Source organism: Manis javanica, chromosome 12 (assembly GCF_040802235.1).
Source record: "Manis javanica isolate MJ-LG chromosome 12, MJ_LKY, whole genome shotgun sequence".
NCBI classification, from domain to species: domain Eukaryota; kingdom Metazoa; phylum Chordata; class Mammalia; order Pholidota; family Manidae; genus Manis; species Manis javanica.
Window position 1 is genome coordinate 43878015 of NC_133167.1, and position 22630 is coordinate 43900644.

The 22630-nt window shown below is 44.5% G+C and overlaps 1 protein-coding gene across 1 annotated transcript in view; it reads left to right on the forward strand.

Annotated features, from left to right (window-relative positions):
* The window catches only part of LOC140845272 (SPATS2-like protein), a 68194-nt gene that overhangs the window by 23405 nt on the left and 22159 nt on the right, over positions 1 to 22630 (forward strand). The window contains 1 exon segment of the mRNA XM_073219266.1: positions 21002 to 21060. Coding sequence (XP_073075367.1) covers positions 21002 to 21060 — 59 coding nt within the window.

The following is a 22630-nucleotide window of genomic DNA, read 5'->3' on the forward strand; positions in this document are numbered from 1 at the left end:
AGAAAGTATCTACCATAACCAGCAAATACTTGTATCCATACTTCCCTGGTTTTATTTCGGTGAAGTCTATTTCCTAATTCCTCCCTGGAGCCCTCCCCCTTTCCTGGTACCTGCCGGGTGCAGCCCTCTTGGGGCTGGTCTTAGCATCGCACAGCTACTGCATTCTTTCGTGATTTGATGAGCTGCCTCATTCAGGTGGGGAAACACCAACTGCGCGGACTGGAAAAGGCTGAGCAGCTTTTTCCAGCCTAGATGGGTGGACTTATGCAGATTAGCAAGCATGTACTGCCCCAATGCCTCTGGCAGGATCAACCTACCTTCTTGGTCCCTACTCCAATTTCCCTCCCCAAACACTTTCCCCGAGACTTGTTTCTTAATCCACTCAAGATCCTGGGGGGAATGCTCAGGTTTGGGTGGCAAGGCGGGCAGTTCAGGTATGGGTATTTCGAGGGCTGCAAGTACAAGAGAGTCCGAGAGGGCTGCCCTCTTAGCTTCCACATCAGCATGGCTGTTGCCAATGGCCTCAGGTGTCTTCTTTGATTGGTGGCCCGGTACATGTATAACTGCTACAGCTTTGGGTTTTTCAACAGCAGCTAGTAGTCTTTGGACTTCTTGCAGATTCCTCAGTCCCTTCCCTTCCACGGAACGGAATCCTCTTTCTCGGTAGATGGCACCGTGAACATGGACAGTGCCAAAGACATATCTGCTATCTGTGTAAATGTTGGCCCGCTTGCCTTCTGCTCTTTCCAGGGCCTCAGCGAGAGCAATAAGTTCCGCCTTCTGTGCTGAGGTGCCAGGGGGCAGAGCTGTGCTCCAGACAACTTCCCCTTCATGGGTTACCACTGCTGCCCCTGCTCTCCTGACCCCCTCCTGCACAAAGCTGCTCCCATCCGTATACCAATTTAGCTCACAGTTTGGTAACGGTGTGTCTTTCAGGTCTGCTCACACCTGGATAATTTCCGAAAGGATGTCTCTACAGTCATGGATGGGGGTCGTCAGATCTGGGTCTGGCAGAAGGGTGGCAGGATTTAAGGTTACCAGGTCAGAGAAGGCGATTCGTGGAGAATCTAGTAGGAGCCCTTGGTAGTGGGTGAGTCTTGCATTCATCATCCATTTTCCTGGAGGATGCTTGAGGATCCCCTCTATGGTATGTGGGGCTGTTACTCTCAGGTTCTGGCCAAAAGTCAGCTTGTCTGCCTCCTTTACCAGTAGAGCGATAGCTGCTAGGATACGCAGACAAGGTGGCCACCTGGAGGCCACTGGGTCTAGCCGCTTGGACAAATAGGCCACAGGTCTTTTCCACAGGCCCAGCTGCTGAGCCAGGACTCCTTTAGCCACTCCCTTCTTTTCATCTATAAACAGGATAAAGGGTTTTTCTGGGTCTGGCAGAGATAGAGCGGGGGCCCGGAGGAGTGTTTCTTTTAGTCTGTCAAAAGCCTCTTGTTGTTCCTGAGTCCATTGCCAGCCCGGCCCTTCTTTGGTCACTTCATATAGCGGTCGGGCTATTTCTGCGTACCTGGAATCCAGAGCCTGCAAAACCCGGCTGAGCCAAGAAATTCTCTCACTCCCCGGGGTGAGGAAGGGACGGGGATAGTCAGGACAGTTTGTTCCATGGCGTGCGTTAGCCACCTGGCCCCATTAGATATTTTGTACCCCAAGTAGACTACTGACCTCTGACAGATGTGGGCTTTCTTGTCGCTGGCTCTATATCCCAGTTCCCCCAGTTCAGCCAGCAAGTTCCCCGTGGCTTCTTCGCACTCTTCATGGGTTTCTGTGGCCAGCAACAGGTCATCCACATACTGCAGCAGTGTCACACGGGGGTGGCTCCTGCGAAAGGGCTCCAGGTCCTGGCTTAGGGCTTCATTGAATAAGGTGGGAGAGTTCTTGAAGCCCTGTGGTAGTCTAGTCCAGGTAAGCTGCCCTTTTCTCCCCCCCACCTCCCCCCCCGGCTCTTGCCACTCAAAGGCAAACAAAGGCTGACTAACTTCAGAGAGTGGGATACTAAAGAAGGCGTCTTTCAGGTCCAGAGTAGTATACCACACATGCGTGGGTAGCAGGTGGCTGAGTAGGGTGTAAGGGTTGGGCACTGTAGGATGGATGTCTTCTACCCTCTCATTGACTTTCCGCAAGTCCTGCACTGGTCTGTAATCTCTACTGCCAGGCTTCCTCACTGGAAGCAGGGGTGTATTCCATGCAGATTGACAGGTTTTAAGGATTCCTGTCTCCAACAGTCTATGGATATGGGGTGCTATCCCTTTCCTAGCCTCTTCCAGCATTGGATATTGCCGGACCCGGATGGGTAGAGCCACAGCTTTGAGTTGAACAACGACTGGGGATAGGTGTTTAGCGAGACCAATTCCTCCGGTCTCAGTCCATGCGGAAGGGAACCTCTGCAACCAAGAGTCCATTTCTCCCCGGCCCCCCTTTTCTTGATCTGCCTGAAACAGACAATGTTCGTTGGCCAGGGACAGAGTTAACACATGCACCGGTTGTATGGGCTGCCCTTCTTTGTCCATGATTTTTATCCCTTTGGGTTCAAAATGAATGTGCGCCCCAACCTTGGTTAGTAAGTCTCTACCTAACAATGGTGCGGGGCTCTCAGGTATGACCAGAAATGAGTGAGAGACCTGATGCCTTCCTAGGTCCACTTTTCTGCTAGTGGTCCAGGCACATTTCTTGGACCCTGTTGCTCCCTGGACTACACTTGTGCGTCCTGGGTTCAGGGGACCGTGGGCCTGGTTAAGAACTGAATATTGTGCCCCAGTATCTACCATGAACCCAATGGGAGTCCCCTCCACGCACAGGGTTACCCAGGACTCAGGGAGAGGTGCCGAGCCCCGTCCCCATCAATCCTCCTCTCCTAGGTGCAGGGTCTTAACAGGGTTCCCTCTTCCTTGTTCCCTCCTTTGGGGGCACTCCCTCTTCCAATGTCCATATCTCTTACACAGGGCGCATTGATCTCATCCTAGTCGGGATTGGCGGGGTCCTGTTCCTCGAGGTGGCCTAGGGCCCTCCTTCACCCCGGCCAGGAATATCCTGGCCATCTCCTCCCTCTGCCTCTTGTTCTCCCTCTTCTGAAATTCTCTGTCTTTCTTCCTATTTTTCTCCTGCATTACCCATTTCTCTTTCCTCAGCCTTTCCTCTCTATCCTCCAGAGTTTCCCTAGCATTGAAGAACTTCTTCGCCTGCTGCAGCAGTTCCCTAATAGAGATCTCTCCCAGGTCCTCCCGCTTGTGGAGTTTTCTCTGGATATCGGGGGCTGCCTGGTTGATGAATGAGAGGACTACAGCTGATCTGTGTTCCTCTGCTTCCGGGTTTATGGGGGGATACTGCCTGTAAGCGTCAAACAGCCTATCCAGATACGCGGCTGGGCTTTCCATTTCCCCTGAACAATAGTTTTTACCTTAGCCAGGTTAGTGGGCCGTCTGGCGGCCACCTGGAGACCGGTCATCAGAGTCTGGCGGTAGACCCAGAGACGCTCCCTACCTTCTGCAGTCCCGAAGTCCCAATCCGGGCGCATAAGTGGGAATGCCTCGTCGATGATGGGCTGGAGGGTAGTGGGTCTTCTATTCTCTCCGAGGACATTTCTCCTGGCTTCATTGAGGATACGCTCTCGCTCTTCCGTCATGAAGAGAGTACAGAGCAATTGCTGGCAGTCGTCCCATGTGGGACCATGGGTAAACATAATGGACTCCACCAGACCTATAAGACACTTGGGGTCCTCTGAGAAGGGAGGGTTCTGAGTCCTCCAATTATAGAGGTCACTAGATGAAAAGGGCCAGTACTGATATTGTTGAGCGATGCCTGTACCGATGGCACGCACAGGCAGAACCGGCACTGCTCCTTCTGAGGTGGAGGAGGGAACCTCCCCTCCTTGTTCCCTGGCCCCCCGAGGCCTTAAGTGCATTCCTCCTGTTCTACCTGGTGCCCAGTGTGGGGCCAGGGCAGGGGAGTGTGGGGAAGCTCTTTCCGGCCTCCTGCCTTCCTCTGCTGAAGAGTCTGGGGAAGCTGCGGCCACCTGGTTCCCGCTGGGTTCCCCAGCCTCGTTTTCTATCCTCCCGGCAGCTTCACCCCTCTCCTCTGCATACGGGGGTGGCTGCTCAATCGGCAGAAGGGGGTAGAGAGAACTGTCGGGGAGGACAGGCGGCGCACTCAGGCGCACAGGATTTCTGGCCCTGCGATCAGAGGGCTTTAATTTTTCCTGAGCAACTAGGACGGAGGTCTTTCGTGGGTTGGTATGAGGTTTCCCCACCAAAAAGGGCCTCAGCCAGGATGGAGGATTCTCGGCTAGATTTTCTCAGACCAAGATATAGGGGAGTTGGTCAGGGTGGCCCTCAGGGTCTGGTCGGGAGATAATGGTTTTGACTTTGCCGATAAGGTCGAGGGAAAGAGATCCCTGGGTCGGCCAGCCTACTCCAAAGGAAGGCCACTCGACCGAGCAAAAGGTGTCGAGCTTACCCTTCTTGATGCCAAGGCTCATATTTAAGGCCTGTTCCTTGACCTTCAGGAAATGGGAAAGGATCAGACTCTTAGGAGTAGCCTGAGTCTGACCCATAGTGAGAAAGAAGAAGAAAAAGAATATGAGGGAGACAAAGGCGAAGGATGAAGATGCCACTTCAAACAAGATGACTGTTGTATGTGCTTGTGAACAGGTGCCTGTCATTGCACAGTTTTTCTTCTGCGGGGGACACAAATTTATCTGGGATTCGCGGCTGTGACCCCCTTATCCTGTCACGGGAGTCTTCTAGCGGCGGGTGCCCTAATGGCTCTTAATTGCCCGACCCGTGCCCGCGGGAAATGATGCAGTGGCAGAAAGGAGGAACAGAGAGAGCAGGAGAACCTTAGAACAAGGAAACTTAAAATGAGAAGCGCAAAAAAAAAATATAAACCCAAACCAAAACACAATAAAACAATCAATGATAACACCAAGCACACACACCACATCTGATCGCTCTCGTTCGGACCGGTCCTTCTTTCACTCCGGTGCGCACCACCCTCACCACTTTCAGGATCCTTAAAAACTCTCGTGATTCTCCCGAAAGGCGTCCACTCGGACTGCCGCAGGGTGACGAGCTCGATCCTTTCCTTCTCGGGCACCAGGTTTCTGCTGATTGGACTTGCTTTCCTAAGGCCGAGTCACTCAGACCCTAGGGCCAGGATTAGTCACCTGGACTTCACCTAGGGTCACTAACCCAGGGGCCGGGACTACCAACCCGGACTTTCTCACTCGGGGTCACTAACCCGAGACCATACACAGGATGGCAACTCCCGCTTTATAATGGATTTATGCAGACACCAGGGGGTGACCCTCGAATTACACTGCCCTGTCCGGACAATTAGACCTTGCCTCCAGCCGTCCTTTGTTCTCAGGGAAGCTGCACGAATCCCGGACGAGCCCCCAAATGTTACGGTCTAGGACTCCGCGGTTTCCCAGAGAACAAGACACACGGACATGGAGATGAAAATCCAAGCAAAGTCTTTATTCAACCAGCAAGCTGGAGTCGACAGCACCTCCCCTGACACGCAGGCCGAGTACGAGCTGCTGACCCCGAAGCAACTTTGGGTACTGATTATATAGGATCTTCACAGCCGTTACACCAAAGCCCGTGCAGTTCTACAACTAATAGGTTTAAAACACACTCTATATTGTAACCAATGGGAAACATTGTAACCTTTTTAGGGAATGCGCTAGTTGCCTGCCCGCTTCAATTGTTATCTCTTGCTTACCCAAGCATGTCTACGTGACTTATCACGGGTTACATCCCCAGGTGTTCCCAGGCTGTTGCCCACTTCTAGTTATCTAACTTAGGGCAGGCGCATTTCTCAGAAGCCTCGGGTAATTGACACAAGAAAAGACTGGGTGGCTCTCGCTCTAGGCAGTCAGGTTAAGTGTCATTAGTTCTTTTTCCTGACTCTTGATGCTCTCTGCACCCCGTTACAGTTAGCTGCTCAGAGAAGACCACTCTGTCTGACCCTGTTGTGTGGCATTTTAGAACAAACTCTTCCTCTGAGGCCTCTGTGCGATACCTTCCATCTGAGTGACTCACATCCAATTGACAAAGTGTAGCGGTGACCTCAGATTACTTCTTCCCTCCAGCTGCAATGTGTTCTTTTATTTTTTTTTACTTTATTTCCTTAGTAAATGAACATCACATGGGTCACAAGACAGCTTGAGATTTATAACAGATATTTTGAGTGTTTTACTCCTCAAAACTGAGAGTGTGGGGCTAGGGAAGTCAGCACCCAGGGAACTTGTATATCTTTCCTCTGCATGTAATTCACAGTTTATTTTAAACTGATGGGAAGGATCACTTCTGAATGAGCTCTGCCAAGCACTACTACTGTGTAAAAGTCACCTACTTGAGAAAATGGCACTTTCCTCCAAACTAAAGAAGAAAACATTGAGATCAACCATTTTCTGTATGATATTGCTACAAAATGAATAAATCCCAGCACATTTGCTGATCCAGTCCTTAATAAAAATGATCCCAAATCATTACATAAATGTTAACTTTTAAAAAAGCATTTTTTTAATCAACCATTAACATGCATTTCTGCCAAATGGAAAAACTTTGCCTCTGTTCCAAATAAGCCTGCAGCCCAGCCAACATGAGGATGTACTTGAATAAAGCCTCCCTCTTGCCTCTGAGGAGGAGGGAAGGAGGAATTTCAGGGATGTGGTGCTCTTAAAAAACAGCAGGTCACAGAATTGAAGAAGGCAGCTTAAATGTTTAAAAAAATGAAGCTTTCCTATTGGTGGTAAAATCACCACCTCTGGGCATTAGAGAATTTAAATGCAGCGCCATTCATTTAATACAATGGAAAACTTCAGGATTACCTTGGAACGCATATCCAGCTTTGGAGGGTGTGGGCCATCATCTGGAGATTTCCAGAAAGAGTGCTGGTTCTGAGACAGATGCCCAGTCTTTGGGTGCACAGGCCACCATGCCCTCCTAGCTCTGCTCCTCTCCTTCCTTCAGGCTGCTCGGCTCTGCCGCAGTCGTTCAGCCGGCATTGCGTGTAGTTCAGAAGCAAATAGAAACACTCAGGTAAGATATTCTAAACACTCACTTTGCTACCCAAGGGCCAGCCTCAGGAGATGATCCAGGCTGAATTCCCCCCAAACGCTGCTGGAATTCATGGGAGCGATGATTTTGTGAGGCTGGAAGAACGCTCTTGTTTGCACATGCTTGGAACCAAGTGAGTAAAGTCAACTAAACACTCTCCTTTCCAGTCTGGCTGTGAAGAATAGTTTATTCAGTACAATTATTGGAGAAAACCATTAACTAGCTAAATTATAATGTCAAAGTTGGCATTTAACATAGGACACAGTTACACAGGGGCTGAACGACCATTACATGGATCATTCCCATTTTTCCAGAAAGAATTGGGTATTTGAGAGGGGAGCAAAGATGACACAATGTTCTCACAATATGTCTTAACAGAAAATAAATTTTGTAGCACAAGCGGCTGTGTGAAAAGTCACATCAGAGAGTAACATGAAACAGCTGCTTTCTGCACGCTTGGCCCCCTACCACAACTGGAGAACACTCATCCTTTGGTGTCATAGCTGCCAGATTTAATGGCTTTGTGTGCAAACTAGTCCAGCTTCTCATCACAAATCGGTGTGTGTGTGTGTGTGTGTGTGCGTGTCCAAGTTGACGGTAAAGGCTTAAAATGAACCATGAAACATCAAATTAAAAAACAATTGAGGGAAGAGAGTAATATTGGATAGTTCTGCGATATGCTGGGAGAGAAAGGATTCTGAAACAGCGCTGTAAAAATTGTTAGGTGCTATTGTCCATTTGACATCTAATTAGACATAAACCTAGCTACACATTTGAAAGGTCAAAATTATGTTTTGGTCTCCTTAAGACCAGAAAAAAAATTATATTGAAGTGTAGAAAAAACAAGGGCTTTACTATTTTTGTCTATTTTTCATTAAGGATTTCAACTCAGTTCTCAAGAGAAAATGGAAAAATTAAGAACCAGAGGTTGTATTTAACAATAGGCAGTCACTTTCATTAGCCATTCTGTCTCTACCTGCGTCTTGTTCTCGTTTTACAATAAAACCAAATATTGCAGTGTGGACTAGGTTTAGGATGAAGATCTGAGGCGTGTAATGATAAATAACAGTAGGGAATTGTTCCATTAAGTATCTGTTTAGGGGATTAATATTTTTCTTTGTCTTCAGCCAGGCAGCAAAATTACTTAGTGTTCCTGGATGTACATGGCATATGTCCAGCTATTCTAATGCCAGTGACATCCTCAGGTGTGCCAGCCCTTGTGCTATTTAAATTGAATGAAAACAGAAAGTCTTCTTGCGTTTCTTACTGAGCAGTAGTGGATGAACAAATGCATGTTGACCATTTAATTACCCTCTCCTAATTAAGAGAATCATTAGAATTGTGGCACTGTGTATAGTCGGGTTAGATAAGCATAGGAAAAATATGTATTAGGTGAAACAGGACTTAGAATCAGAACTGTGTCGCACTTCTGTGACACAAGTAAACCTGGGTTTTGAGTTCAGTCACATGGAGGATTTGAGGTAAGCATGGGTAAAGCATAGAGACCCCATTTTAAAGCCACGTCTAAAATAGCATGCATTCTTAGTGCACCACCAGTCTGAAAAGTATGTGGGTAGCGTGCGGTCCATAAAAAAAAAAGTGATGCTTTTCTCTGCACCATGCAGCAAGGAATGTTTGTAATGGGATTACCAGTAGGCAGCTGATGTTAGGAATCTTTTCAGCCATTTAGTATTGTTATGTAATAATTTTTACAGATGTCAATTCCCTATTAAAATATTGGCAGTGTCTTAAATGACTGCTAGATTTTGCCAGCTCCTTGGACTATATGTGTAATGAAGACCAAAATCAAGAGTTTGCATAGTAAATTTTTATGGTTTTTAAAGGAAATTTAATAAAAGGTCTCTATGTCATTGTGCTCTGGAAATGAATATAATCCACCCATTGATCAAAGCCTGTACAAACAAGGCTTTAAGACTAATCCCTTTCCTTCACATCAAATGGTTTTTCTAAGGGCCCACCTGCTTGTGACTTGTACAAAGCACCGTATGACAGAAATTAAACAAAACTTGTCCCTTCTCTCCACACCCAATATTCAAGATTATGCCAGCATATTAAAAGAATGCACAGCATGAAAATGAATGTACACCTGGCAAAGGATATCAAGAGACAGTAACCGAAGAGGCTAAGAAATACATGTGTGCCTCAAGAGAGCTGTATATATGGTTTCTGTTGCTGTCCTAGCTGACAAATTGCCCAAAATGACTCCTTTTCCTTACTTTGCACCAGTTCAATAAACAGAAATAAGCTCCAGGATCCATTCTGAAATTGTGTAAAGGGTAAATACTATATACGTGGAGAACTCACGGTTCCTATGACTTGGTAACTAAGGAAGGTCCCCATGGTACAGTGTACTGCAAATCTTGCCTTGTTTGTGAATATATGTCACTCTAAAGAGTTGCAGCTTGCTCTTTAGAGGTGAAAGCTTCAGTTCCTGCTTTCTTTACTTGCCGAGGTTTTTCTCCGCGTTCGATGTTTCCCTGGGGTCATTGCAAGGACTGAGTGAATCAATTGACATGAAGGAAGAGTTAGTTGATAAATAAAAAAAGTACAGAACTGGCCTTTTTGGTTTTGGTGTAGTCCCCAGGAAACCAGCATAAATAGCACCTTGTATTAATAGCCTTTCTGAGCTACACGTGTGATTACCTCCATACATTATGTCAGCTGCACACTTAGCATTGGAGGCCAGCCTTCCTTTCACTGCTGCCTTCTTTGGGGAATAATACACCCACAGTAAGAGCTGGAGGACAACAATTTGATACTGATTTCAGCTTGAAATCTGAAAAGATTTCTGAATCTTTTCAGTCAATGAAAGCTACCAATCAAACCAGCTCAGTGACATGGTCTTGAATAGGAATTGTTAGTTGTCACCATAGAAGAGAAATATAAAAAGGAATTAAGCCATTTGTCCCATCTATACAATTCCAGAGGGAGAGTATGTATCTTTTGTGTGTGTGTGTGTGTGTGTGTGTGTGTGTGCGTATGTATGTTTAAAATTTACAACATAATCCATTTTCACTGGGAAAGTAAACAAATGTGTTCTTGTATGTTACTTTATAAATATAAAGTAAGTTACAGTTTAAAAAGTGGGATGTCTTTAATCACAGTTTCAGAATGGATCTTGGAGCTTATTTCTGTTTATTGGGCTGGTACAGAGCAAGACTCTAGTCTCTTAGAGCGAGACCAAGGAGTTATTGGGGGCAATTTGTCAGCTAGAACAGCAACAAATCGTATAAAAGCAACTCAAAAGAATTCTATGTGTATATGCTACATTGTTCCTCCAATGACTGTAAATCTCTGGTTGTTAGCAGGCCATATTGTAACAGAAGTCACATTTTCCGAGGCTTATTATTCACTTAATTAGGAGGCATGAGGTGTAGCGTTAGTTAGAATAGGGTTTAAATCTCATCTTCATATATTCTAGCTCTGAAGATGGTTGAGTTTCTAAACTGCTCAGCTACAAAATAGGGACGCTGTCAGTTTCTAGGGGTTTTATGAAGATTCGTGTACAAGATATGCATTTCTCAGATTATACTAGAAAATCTCTAGCCTGGCCCATGACAGAAGTTCAATCTAGGTTGGTTCTCTTCCCTTTCAGATAAGCATTTAGTAGACCTCTTTCCCTCTATACCAAGACACTTTCCCTTTCTATTTATTTAATGTGCAGCAGATCCCAGCTATGAGTCTTGGATATTTCATCATAGCTTTTCACCTTTCACTGCATGATGAAGAGAGAAGGACCCCTGATTCTGAAGGGCTACAGGTGACACCAGATCAGATCAGCCCCCTTCCCCTTTCACAACTTGCCAGGCCTTCTCTCCACCTTCTCTTTGCCTTTCTTCATTCACCCACCCCACAGGTAGATGCATGTGTGACAAGCTGGTGCTTCTCAAACTTTGGAATGCACAGGTAGCATGTGGGCTCTGTTTCCAGAGACTCTGATTCTGTAGGTGTCAGGCGGGGCCCAGGAATCTGCCTTTAATGTGTACAGTGGGTACCAGTGTAAGTGGTCTAAGGACCACACTTGAGGAAGCACTGCTAAACGAGGGTTAAAAGACAATCTCTTTCCTAAAAAAAAAAAAATCCAAGTTCTAAAGAGAGTAGACAGAAGCAAGCTGTGTAATGCTGTATGGCAAAAACGGTAATGGAGCTGTGTACAGAGGAGCAGAAAGTCTACACTGGCTGGTTAGTTAGGGGAGGGCCCGTGGCAGATGTGACATTTGAGCTGGCTTCTGAAAGAAGACTAGAAATTTGCTCGACTGCAAAGGGAGAGAGAGGATTCCAGCCAGAGGAAACAACACTTGGAACCAGAAGCAAGAGAGGCCACAGTGTGCTTGGGGAGCAGTACATTCCCTGTCTCACTCCATCAGTGAATGAATGAATCTTGAGCACATCCCTCTCACACCAAGAAATATATGTTTGGATCATATATGTGTACTACTGTTAATCTGTATACTAAAGATTAGGAAAGTCTACCTCTTAAAATAAAAAGTTAGCACAGGGGGTTTAATATTTTATTATTTTAAATTTTTAAAAAATATTTTTAAATATTTTATACTCTTATTATGTAACATTTATTATTGGGAAGGCAGTGGGCTAGGGCAGTTCCTGAATAGGAGCGGCAGCGTGCGAGACTAGAGATGCTGGTGGGGGGAGAGCCGTCCCGCCCCTCCCCTTTCCGTGAGAGCCGAGGATCCTGGGAGCCCACCCAGAGGCCAGGCACACTCTCAGCTCGGCCGGCAGCCTTGGCTGGATGTGGGCCAGCGTTTCTATAGCTTCTTGCGCCACATCGGTGTCTTCTAGTTTCTGTTCTTAAGCTACTTGTGTTCAACAACCCCCAGCTCACACCTCCAAAAGAAAAAAAATTGAAAAGAAATGCAGCAGTGTTGAGAGTGATTGGCTCTCTTTAGGATATGAGGCAAAGACATATTTTGCCTTATTTTGTTTCATTTTGAAATTTGTTTTATTATATCCTGCTTTCTATATTTTCCATTTTTTTTAAATGAGCGTGTAAACCGAAGTAAAAATGTGAGGTGTGTTACCTCAGTTCCGTAAATGGTGCCCTTGTGTTGTAAGACATGAACATCCACAGTTGAAACTTTGCTTTCTTTTCCCAGAGGTGTAGTTTTACTTTTGCTTTTTTTGTTCAAGGGGGTGGTGGTAAATCATGTAATTTTTATAGCTATGGAAACTGAAATACAGCTACTTTCACTGAAGAGTGATCTCTGTGGAAAACAAAGAGATAATTAGCAAAGATAAGAAATTACATTACTAAGCAAAATCATATTAAAAGTCTGAATAGAGGTATATGAAGAATATAGATTTTTTAGCTGAATATGTGGTTTTGTGGGGTTTATAGACTTTACAATATTTTGCAATCTGATATCATTTAAAAAATATCAAGAAGAAAAAGGAATCCCTGCAGTTGGTTTGTTCAGTTAACTCTGTCCTTTTTGAGGAATGCCAGGATTTTACAAGTGTTGGGAATTAGTCCTTATGCTAAATCTGCACGTGCCTCATTCCAGCAATGCACCTCAGACAGCATGATGAAATACTCATTGTGATTTAAATCACTTCAGGATTCCAGCCCTCAGAATAAAGAACCCCAATTCTGAAAAGAATGCAGGTTGTTGTAAGCCCTAAATGCAAAGATCTGTTCAGAGAAGATGACAGACCCAAGAATCCCAACAAAGAACTTAACAGAGCCAGCTACTCGATAACCAGCCTGGAGTTGTATTGGCAATGGCAGAAGTGGAGTGGGCTAGGCGAGGGGGTCCTGGGGTGGACTTCTGAGGACACGATCACACGGCAAGTGGAGGAAAAGGAATCATGGGGTGAGTGGTAGGACAGTGACCAGCATACAGAGTACAAGGGAGGGGACAGGCTGGGGGATGTGGGGAGGAAAAATAATGTTCCCTTTACCCTTCTGAGTTCTTAGTTGGGACTCCTAAGAAAAGAGGGATTAACAAGAGAAAAACAAACAAGTTTATTAACAGTTTATTAATAATTAGATGTATACCTCTACATTGGGAGACATCCAGGGAAAAATGAAGAACTCAAAGAGGTGGCTTAGAATTCAGGGGTAAACACCATCTTACCAGGGAAAGGGCTGGGGAGTTGGGGAGGAGATGTAAGCCCCTTAAGGGAGAGTAAGTGGCTTTTAGGAAGGATGAAGGGGCCCTTAGAATAGACAGAAGGTGGGACTAATTTGTGGCAACATGCATCTGGGTATGGTGTTGACTTCTAGTCTCCTCTCCTGTGACAAGAGTAAGCAAACCGCCTGGTTGGTGAAACTCCTGGGAAGGTGGAGGATTTATGACGATTGAGTTCTGTCTTCAGGCAGGTAAGGGGAGTTCAGAGAAAGCCTCTCCCTGCATTTGCTATTGTTAGGGTGCCTCACCTCACATTAATCAACATACCAAAGTGCCCATTAGGGAGTGGCATATACTGGTACCCTTCAGGAAGCAGAAGAGAAAGGAGGTGTTGGAAGTGGCAGCACGCCAGAGCATGGGCGCCATGTGCAGGCACCAGCCGTAAGTGTTAGAGCTGCCGGGCCTCCTGCCTAGGAAGAGAAGGGCACATGGTCTTGCTGCATTTGTGCCTGTCAAGCCCGAGACACAAGCTTTGTTGACAGCAGTGACAGCTGAGAAAGGAGTAAGCTGAAACTCCTAAGTGGTCTTGCCCTGGGTCAGAGAAGTCCTGGTAATGCTGGGGAAGTTGGGCTGGAAAAGGCATCTGTGGTAGCAGTACCTTCAGTGTCAAAAGGAGTTTCTCCACCTGGTGGGCAAACCCTCTCATGCATAGATGCCAAAACTCCTGGGTGGTACAGGCAGCCTATTCCATCAGCTCTAGCATCCCAGCTCAAAGCCCACAGAGTGTCCACTGATCCTGCCAGGAGCTCATCTGGCCTCCTCTGGGCAGTCCCAGTTCCTACTCCCAAGGCAGCGGTAAGGAGCAGAGCCCACAGTGGAGGATTAGGGGCAATGTTTTTACAAGGGTTAGAGTAAAATGTTTTACTCTTTAGTGAAAGAAACAGAAATTCTTTATATGAGAAGTCTGGCTTGATGGCTTGTTAACGTGTTTGCATGCTTTATGCTTTTTGGTACAGGCCAGAAAGCAGACACATCACCTTAGCATTCATTAGAATCCCTTCTCCCAGCAATTCCCACCTTCTTTCTCTCTGAAGGACTGGGGAACAGGCAGCTCTATCTCAGTGGGACGCCCTGCCTACACCTGCTGGGGCCTGTCTCCTGCCTGAGGCCCAACGCTGCTGGCTTTGTGCAGCCGAGGAGTTAAGGTAGCTCCAGCTGGAGCTCTCCATCCACAAGGAGGTCCTGAAGCAAAATTGTCTGGGATGAGAGGGTCCCTGCCAACTTCTCTCACTATAGCCTCCCTGAGGCAAACTCTGGGAGATGAAATGTGGCCTAGTTTTGACTCTTTAACATCTAACTCTGGCTGCCATTGCGGATTGATTTCTGTAGATTTCCTCTGAAATTCTGCTTTCATTCCTCCATATCCACCAGCCGGCTCTGCTCCCCAGCTTATCACCCACTGGCAGTCCTGCGGCTGCTCCCTCTCGTGGCATCTTTATTAATGAAGCACCCCAGATGTGAGTGGCTGGTGCCGGCTTCCAGATGAAGCGGTCTTGTCATTCAGTGTCTTAGTTTTTGAATTTAAAGAGCAGAAGATGATAAATCTATCCCTGCTGAAGTGCCTTTCTGATTCTTTTTATTACTGTTATTATTACTCCTCTATAGAAGGGAATGGAGACAGTGGAAACATTTTTATAAAATAACACTTTATCTCTGTGATTAACTATATAATAAACCATAAAGCCTTTGCCATGGTAATCTTCTCCTTACACCTTATTGCTTTAATAATAAAAGGTTCCTTATGGCAACAGAATAAAATTTTACTCTCCAGGCAATTTAGGTTAAATGAGATGTGTTTTGGGGAAGGATAAAGGGCGTATCCAAAGCATGTGAGGTCAGCATGGGTTTTGTGTGAGCTCAGTTTATGTAGAACATGTTCGATGTACCCTAAGTGTGGTGCCCTCTGGAGGACTCTGTCCCACGGCTCAGAGAACTTGTAGTGGTCAGTGAAAAGCCAGTGAGAGTTCTGTGTATTCTTCCAGGTACAGAGGATCACTACTGAAAAGCACAAATATTCAAAACCTCGAATTGCAAATGATTAGTGGGGAGAAAGCACAAATCTCAATAATTTATTACCATCACCACTTGCAAGCAGAATCATCAACACCCTGTTGTGATTCTGAGCCAAAAGCCTCTGTGGTTTGGTGGATATTGTTTTACTTTATTTATACGTTTATTATGTCTCAAATGATTAGATTCCATCAGTGACAAGAATTATACAAATTTTTGCATAAACATGATTTATATACAAGCATTGCAGTACACCAATTAAGAAAGTTTCATTATTATCCCATAGGAGAATGAATATATTGTCTTCCTTTACATTCATCACTCTCAAGCAGTTTTTGTTGAGCAAACCACAATCTAGTATCATAAAGTTGAGCAGAAGTTTTTTTTAAATGTAGTTTAAATTCTTCAGAGTTTCTCTGAAGAATTGATGATTAAGGAGGACTCAAAGGTAATGAGATGAGGAAAGCCAAAGTTGGGAAGACAAGTAGTCTTCCAGCAGAGGGAAGGGCATGTGCCAAGGCCCTGTGGTGAGGAGAGCTTGTACCCCCTGGGGTGCCGTGAAGCTTAAACAAGATCATCACAGTGAGGCACTGGTGCTCCACCTAATGTGCCTCACACACAGGAAGCACTCAGAAAGTATTAGTTATCATTAGTTCTAATGTTGAAGCAGTTCAGGGCTGACATTTGTCTACACAGGCATACCTCGAAAGTGAGTGTGTGACTTGTCTGCTTCCCCAGCAAGAAGGTAGTCCACAACACTGTGATTTTTTTCTGTGACTGGACAGCTCTCTGAGGTCATTCATCTCAAAGACCCTCCCTTCTGCCTTTATGTCTGGCAACTCCATACCAGGGTTTAACCCAGCACCCTCTGTCCTTACCCAGCACCCACTATCCTCCCCCATCACCCTCCATTCTCACCCAGCGCCCTCTGTCTGTGCCCAGCACCCTACATCCTTACCCAGTCTGCAGAGTTGTTTTTTGTAAGGCAGGACTTCAGTGTGTATCTCAGTCTTAGTACCTTTACAAAGCTGCAAATGGCACTGATGAAATTCCTCGTGCAGCAGGATGTGACACCAGGCCTTGTGCACCTTTGGGAGGTTTTAGATGCAGTCTTCCCTCTCTGACCCTTCCTTTGGTGTCTGGGTCACAGCTTGGTGTGATGCTGGCTCCACACTGTCTGACGGCCTGCCAGACCTTTGCAACTTCGTCCCTTCATTCCCACTTCCCACAGCATTCTTCCCTTTGGCAGGCCTGCTGCCTTACAAACAAAACCCAAGGGAAACCTTAGGTGCTCCTTTATTGCGGTGCATGAGGAAGGTGCAAGGGAGCTGCCTTGGTCGGGCACTGGAGCCAGGTTTGCATTTGTGGCTCAGTTCTGAGCAGGACACTGACTCGGCACAGATTCCTTGGCTTGCCCTCAGGCTCACGAGTTTTGAAATCAGGCATACATAGCAGTGCTTCAATTACTAAGGTGCTTGAGGACAGTCTTTGTTGAAATATCCAGAGGAATGGAAGCATGGTTTGATGCTATTCACAGGCTTTTTTACATGCTCAAGTGGGCATTAGGCAGACGAGTAATTTATTGTGGAAACTTTCATCCCTCCTGTCGCTAGCCCAGGAGGCCTGAACTAACCATTGTATGAACATCCAGCTTGATTTCATTTGTGTTAGACTGGAGATAAGGATTACACCCCAAAGGTCCATCTCGCAGACATTCTAGGCACATAATTATGTTAACAAATTTAAAAAACAGAAAGCTACCATGATCTTGAAGCTGGTAAAGAAATTAGCAAAGGTCTCCTCCTATGCCTTTCTCCCAACCCAACATACCCACAGGCTGCAGGGTTCCCAGCCTCCGGGGTCTGTGGCCTTGTTTGGGGGACTGCGAGAGGCCGTCCTGGCCTTCTCACTACTTTCTGCTCTTCCCCACCCAGGGAAAGTGTAAAGACATCCAGTCGTCCATCAGTGAACGCATCTCCTTTAGTTGTGAGCTTCACATGCTCTCAAAACCTAGACATTCTAATTGTAAGGCTTCTGGTTGACTCAGGGTAGGGGAGGCCTCATTTCCTCTCACCATCATCATTTTCTTCCCTCACCATCTGTTTTTCATTCTTCCCCAGTAAGTTTGGCAGGTCCTCTCGCCTTCCTCTCGGCTCTCCTCAGAAGAGTGTGGGCTCCACAGGGATGGCAGGAATCATTTTTTAATCCCTAGCTGTGTCCCAGCCCCAGCACCCTTGCCTGGCGTATCGCAGGCACTCAGCATCCAGTGGGCGAATGTTCCATTAGCCCGCCCCTTCCTCACACTCTTTGTGACATATCCCTGCACAGCCCTCCTTCACTCCCCAGGGGAGACAGTGGAGCACAGGGTTCCGGCAAGTCTCACATGACCTGTAGACCTTAAGTCAGCTGGGGGACTACAGCTAACTTATGTTTCAAAAACATTGTCCTGTGCTTCTGTTCCCGGTCCTGTAGCTGTTAGAAGCCCTCCCTAAGACTTGTGCCACTTCTGGGGGCAGGGGTGGCACTGAACATGCTCGTGCTCACTCGGCCTTCAAGCTGTTGCCTCTTCCCCTCTGTTCAGCCTTGCATTGACCCAAATATGAAACCCAGCCACTTCCTCAGTGTCCGTGTGTGTGTGTGTGTGTGTGTGTGTGTGCACACTTGCACACATTGACCGCTCCCACCAGGCAGACTGTGAAGATCTAGACGTCCCCAGCAGGACTCTCATCATGCTCCGCACAGGGTGTGCTCCTCATGCCTTCTGGGCTCCTGGAAGTTCTCTGTCCCTCCCCCATTGCTGTGATTTCTCCCACTCTTCACCCTACAGAGCTCTCGGGCTTCTTCCTCTCCTGATTCCTTTTCTAGAGGGGATAAAAATTCAAAATATTTTTTCAGGCCGAGTAGCTTAATCAGATTGTAGAATGTGGGCTCCTGACTCCAGATCCTTAAGTCCTCACCGTATTGCCCTGACAGCTTATTACCCCTTAGCCTTGTTTGCCTAAACTAGCATAGAACTGCCCTAAGAGGGTTGTAGAATGAAAACAAACAAACAAATGAAAACACTCCAACTCTATTGTGGCTATATTGGTGAGCTTGGCAGAGATCTAAATATATCTCATAATCACAGGAGCAGGAGCCTATTGACCTAACCCAGAATTTCATACAACTAGCAAAAACATGCTGGTTTATAAATAGTTGGTCTCTGGAAAGAAGTGTTAAGAAGCTGGTAACAATGGAGTCCTTCAGGGAGGGGAACTAAGTTGGGAGAGAGATGGAATAAAGACTTCCTTGTCACCAGACACCTTTCTGTATCATGTATTCCCTGCATCATAACTATATAATATCATAAGTAAGACTCAGGCGTCCTGATGTGCTGGTCACACCAAAGTGATCATATCGAGTAACCTTAAGTCAGATGCGTCATGGGGAATAGCTGATACCTATTCTTGATGGCTTAGGCTTAGAGCCCAGTTCTGGAGAATTTCGTATTCTCAGTACACATCAGTTCTTTCTTTTAGGATTTCCTGGTCGGAAAGAGCTGAGTTCCTCAGTACATAGTCCTCACTCTCCAAGTGTTTAGGTCACATCATCCAGGTGAAAAGCGCCAAAACTATCAATGTGTCCCATAAAGTGCTTCCTACCTTGACAATTATTACAAAATATTTCCTTATAAGAGGAAATTAATTTTCAACACACTTTACATTTTAAAAGTACATCTGACGGTAGGGGAAAAACATCTGATTGGGGAAGGAAAAGTACATTTGATGGAACAATTGAGTGGTAACACAGATAATAACTACAGTGTAATGAAACACACTGAGATGAGTTCCTAACTAAACTATCCAAACAAGCAAAAACATCTCATGGGTTACTTTTGGTGGATGCTAAGGAATCAACTATCACTTTGAAAACTAAGAGGTAAAAAAGAGAACTGAGCATTTATCCTGCCTTCCCTATGCAAACTGCATTTCATGATAACCCAAATAGTTGACATGGAAAATGTCTCTTTATGGAAGAAAGATAATCAATGACTACTACTATTATTTAAAAAAAATAGAGGTGTGCTTTTATTTCTTATACATTGGTGATGAGATGTGGAAATTTGAATATATTCAGGTTTGATTTTTTTTTCAGGAGGAATATGTCCCAGTGTGTTGTGTCATTATGTAACTGCTGATAGAAGTATACAACATAAAGTATTCCTCCTGAAATAAGAAGCCAATCAGAATCTCATCAAATTTCTTTACCTCATAACAAATTTATATAAATAAAAATATAAAAGAATGAATTAAATAATACCATGCAGATGTAGTCGGCAAAACTCAGACCTGGACAAGCCTACAGAACAAACAAACTGGATTCTTCAGTAAATGAATTGCAAAGGAGAAGAAAAGAGATGAGGGAATTTATAGATTTAAACAGATTTAAGAGACAATCGACCAGTTGCAGTGAATGGGCCTTATTTAGGTCATAGTTCAAACTGTTAAAAAATGTATGTGACAACTAGAGAAATCTGAATACTGAGTGGATAGATATAAAATCATTAAGTTAAAATTGATTACTGTTAATGTTTATAGGCATTATAGTAATTCTGTGGTTATATTACCCAAAAGTACTTATCTTTTTGAGATGCATACTGAAATATTTATGGTTGAAATGAAAATTTTTTAAATCTGGAATCTACACTTACATATACATAAAAACCTGTGAAAGGATATGCAGTTGGCCCTTAAACAGCACAGGGGTTAGGGACACCAAACCCACACATAGTCAAAAACCTATTTGTAACTTTTGACTCCCTGAAAACTTAACTACTAATAGCCTGCTGTTTAATGGAAGCTCCACTGATAATATGAACAGTTTATTAATATGTATTTTATATGTTACATGCATTATATACTATATTCTTACAATAAAAAGTAAGCTAGAGAAAAGAAAGTGTTTTTCAAATTGTCACAAATCTCAAAAAAGTTTTCAAATACACTTACTGAAAAAATTGCATATAATTGGACTTGTGCAGTTCAAACGTATTATCACTCATGTAGAGGGTTTCTGAAGATGTGTTGCTTCTGGGTGGAGAACTAGAGTCAAAATGGGAGAAAAATGAACTTTCAGATATTTATTTACTTTGTGCAGGTAATATCTTTCCAAAGGACCGACCAGAAAACAAATTAACTGTAATGAAAAAAAGATAATAAGCCTTGAAATGCTGATTTGGGGGAATGAGAAGGCATAGATTCATATTGTAGAGAATGTGGGTAGATTGACTCCGACCGTATTTCTCAAGGACCTTCTGCACCAGAATTGGGCCCAACCTCCCCACCCCCCACCACCTTCAGCCAGAATCTGAAGAGTGAAGCACAGAGACATTTGAGAACTACACACCTTGGTAACCTGAGTGCCAGCTTTTCAAACACTTATCATACTGTTTTGGAATTTTGGAATTCAGAGGGCAAAAATACTCCCAAATTTAAATTCAAAGCAGTGCAATTCTGAAAGTCTGAAAAGGTTTTTTTTTTTAGATTTGCTGACAATGATTTAATCAGCATAGTGACAGTGTCACTACGGGAGCATCCATTCCATGTTGCCTCATTTTGGGGAAGGCAGTGTGCTGCTGGCGCCAAAGCATAGAAATATTTATGGCCATTGTGTGTTTTGTTTAATCGAAATAATTTTTCTTTTATCTTCAGTGTTCACTAAATACTTCACTTTGATTAAGAGTTCTTTGCCTTTGTTTTTGTTTCTTGCCCCCAGCATCATTGACAAAGAAGTTTCATTAATGGCAGAAATGGATAAAGTTAAAGAAGAAGCCAGTAAGTAGACACATGGCTGCTTGATTAGGAGCCTCCCAGTTAGAAGCAATCCCTGGGTCAGACCACCAGGGGTATGGATTCTGAGTGGGGTCCTAAAATACACACTGAAATCCCGGCTCATGAGTCCTGCAACCTTAGGCAAGTCACTTACCCCTGGAAGCCTCAGTGATCTCGGTGGCAAAGGATAGAGAGTAGCGTCCTCTGACTAGAGTGTGCGGCAGAATAGGCTTCCACAAACACTAGGTGCCTGCTGAGTTTTTGAGTCCGAGGGACATTTTACACAATCCTTTTCACTTCTTCTCCCTTAGGTTCCACTAGCTCACATTTAACAAACTGAATTCCCCTAAAATATTAGCCCTGTTTGAAATTTACTGATATTTGCCTTAACACACTTAATTACATTTATATATTTAATATATACATTAAATATATATATGTAAATTAATTACATTAATATATTTCTGGTTTCTTTCAAGCACTTCAGATGCCTGACGAGGCAAACTTGCAAAACTAACAGGCAAAGGATTCCAAGCTTTTAAGCAACTCTTCAAAGATGAATAATTCAAACCTGGAGATGTACTAAATGAAGTTTTCTTAAAACACTCCAATTCTGTTTACATAGTCAAATTGGCGGACACCTAAGACCTTAACACCTTAACACCTCAAAAAACAATCGATAACATGTTTTAAGTTGAAATCACGAGTGAGACTGTTTCAAACAGACCAAACACTCTGCTTAAATAATACATTCAGGCAATCTTAATCATTGCAAGACTTTTCCTAAGTTTAACACACAGTATTGGCACTCTGGGCTTAATTTGTTATCTTTATACTTATTTCTAAACATTTCCACTGTTGTAAAGTTACTCAGCAACTAGTAGGGTAGATTTACCATCTCTAATAGGCTGAGGTTCACGGGTTGGAAATTTCATCTGAGACAAGATTGCTCAGTCAGATCCAACACCACGCCACACGTGAACATGCTGAGCCCTTATCTTATCATTGAATTCAGTCTGCCATGTTAATGGGAGCCCTAAGACATGTTTTTTAGCTGGGATTTAGTTTTACAATGCTTATCTCTTGTGCAATTTAATTCTTCATCCTCACCCAAATTTTCTCCAGTGAATTGGATAAATGGCAGCCTGCACCCCCAGACTGGTTTCAGCTAACTTCTTTACCTTTGACTGCAATGCCTTTCTTTTTACCAGAATGAAACCGTATTCCCTTGACCATAATCCAGGTGTCACTTTTTGGAAAATAGCTATCATTATTTTTGTTACTCAGTTTTCCTAAATAATTTTAAGCAATATGTGAGTATCTAAAATACAGCAAGTTTTCATTAAGTAAAACCAAATGTAATCCAGGGTTCAAGCTTTGGAATATTTAGGTAGTTGCACAATCCCTTTAGTTGTGAAATCACTTTATTCTTATGAAGTTTGTTTATTGCTTCAGCAAAATCAGATTACCACATGACTTGGGATTTTCCCTGTTTCTCAGGCTATAGCTTATTTTCTTCTTTCCAGTTTCATGTCCTATTAATAAAAATACTAACAGCCAACACAGACACAAA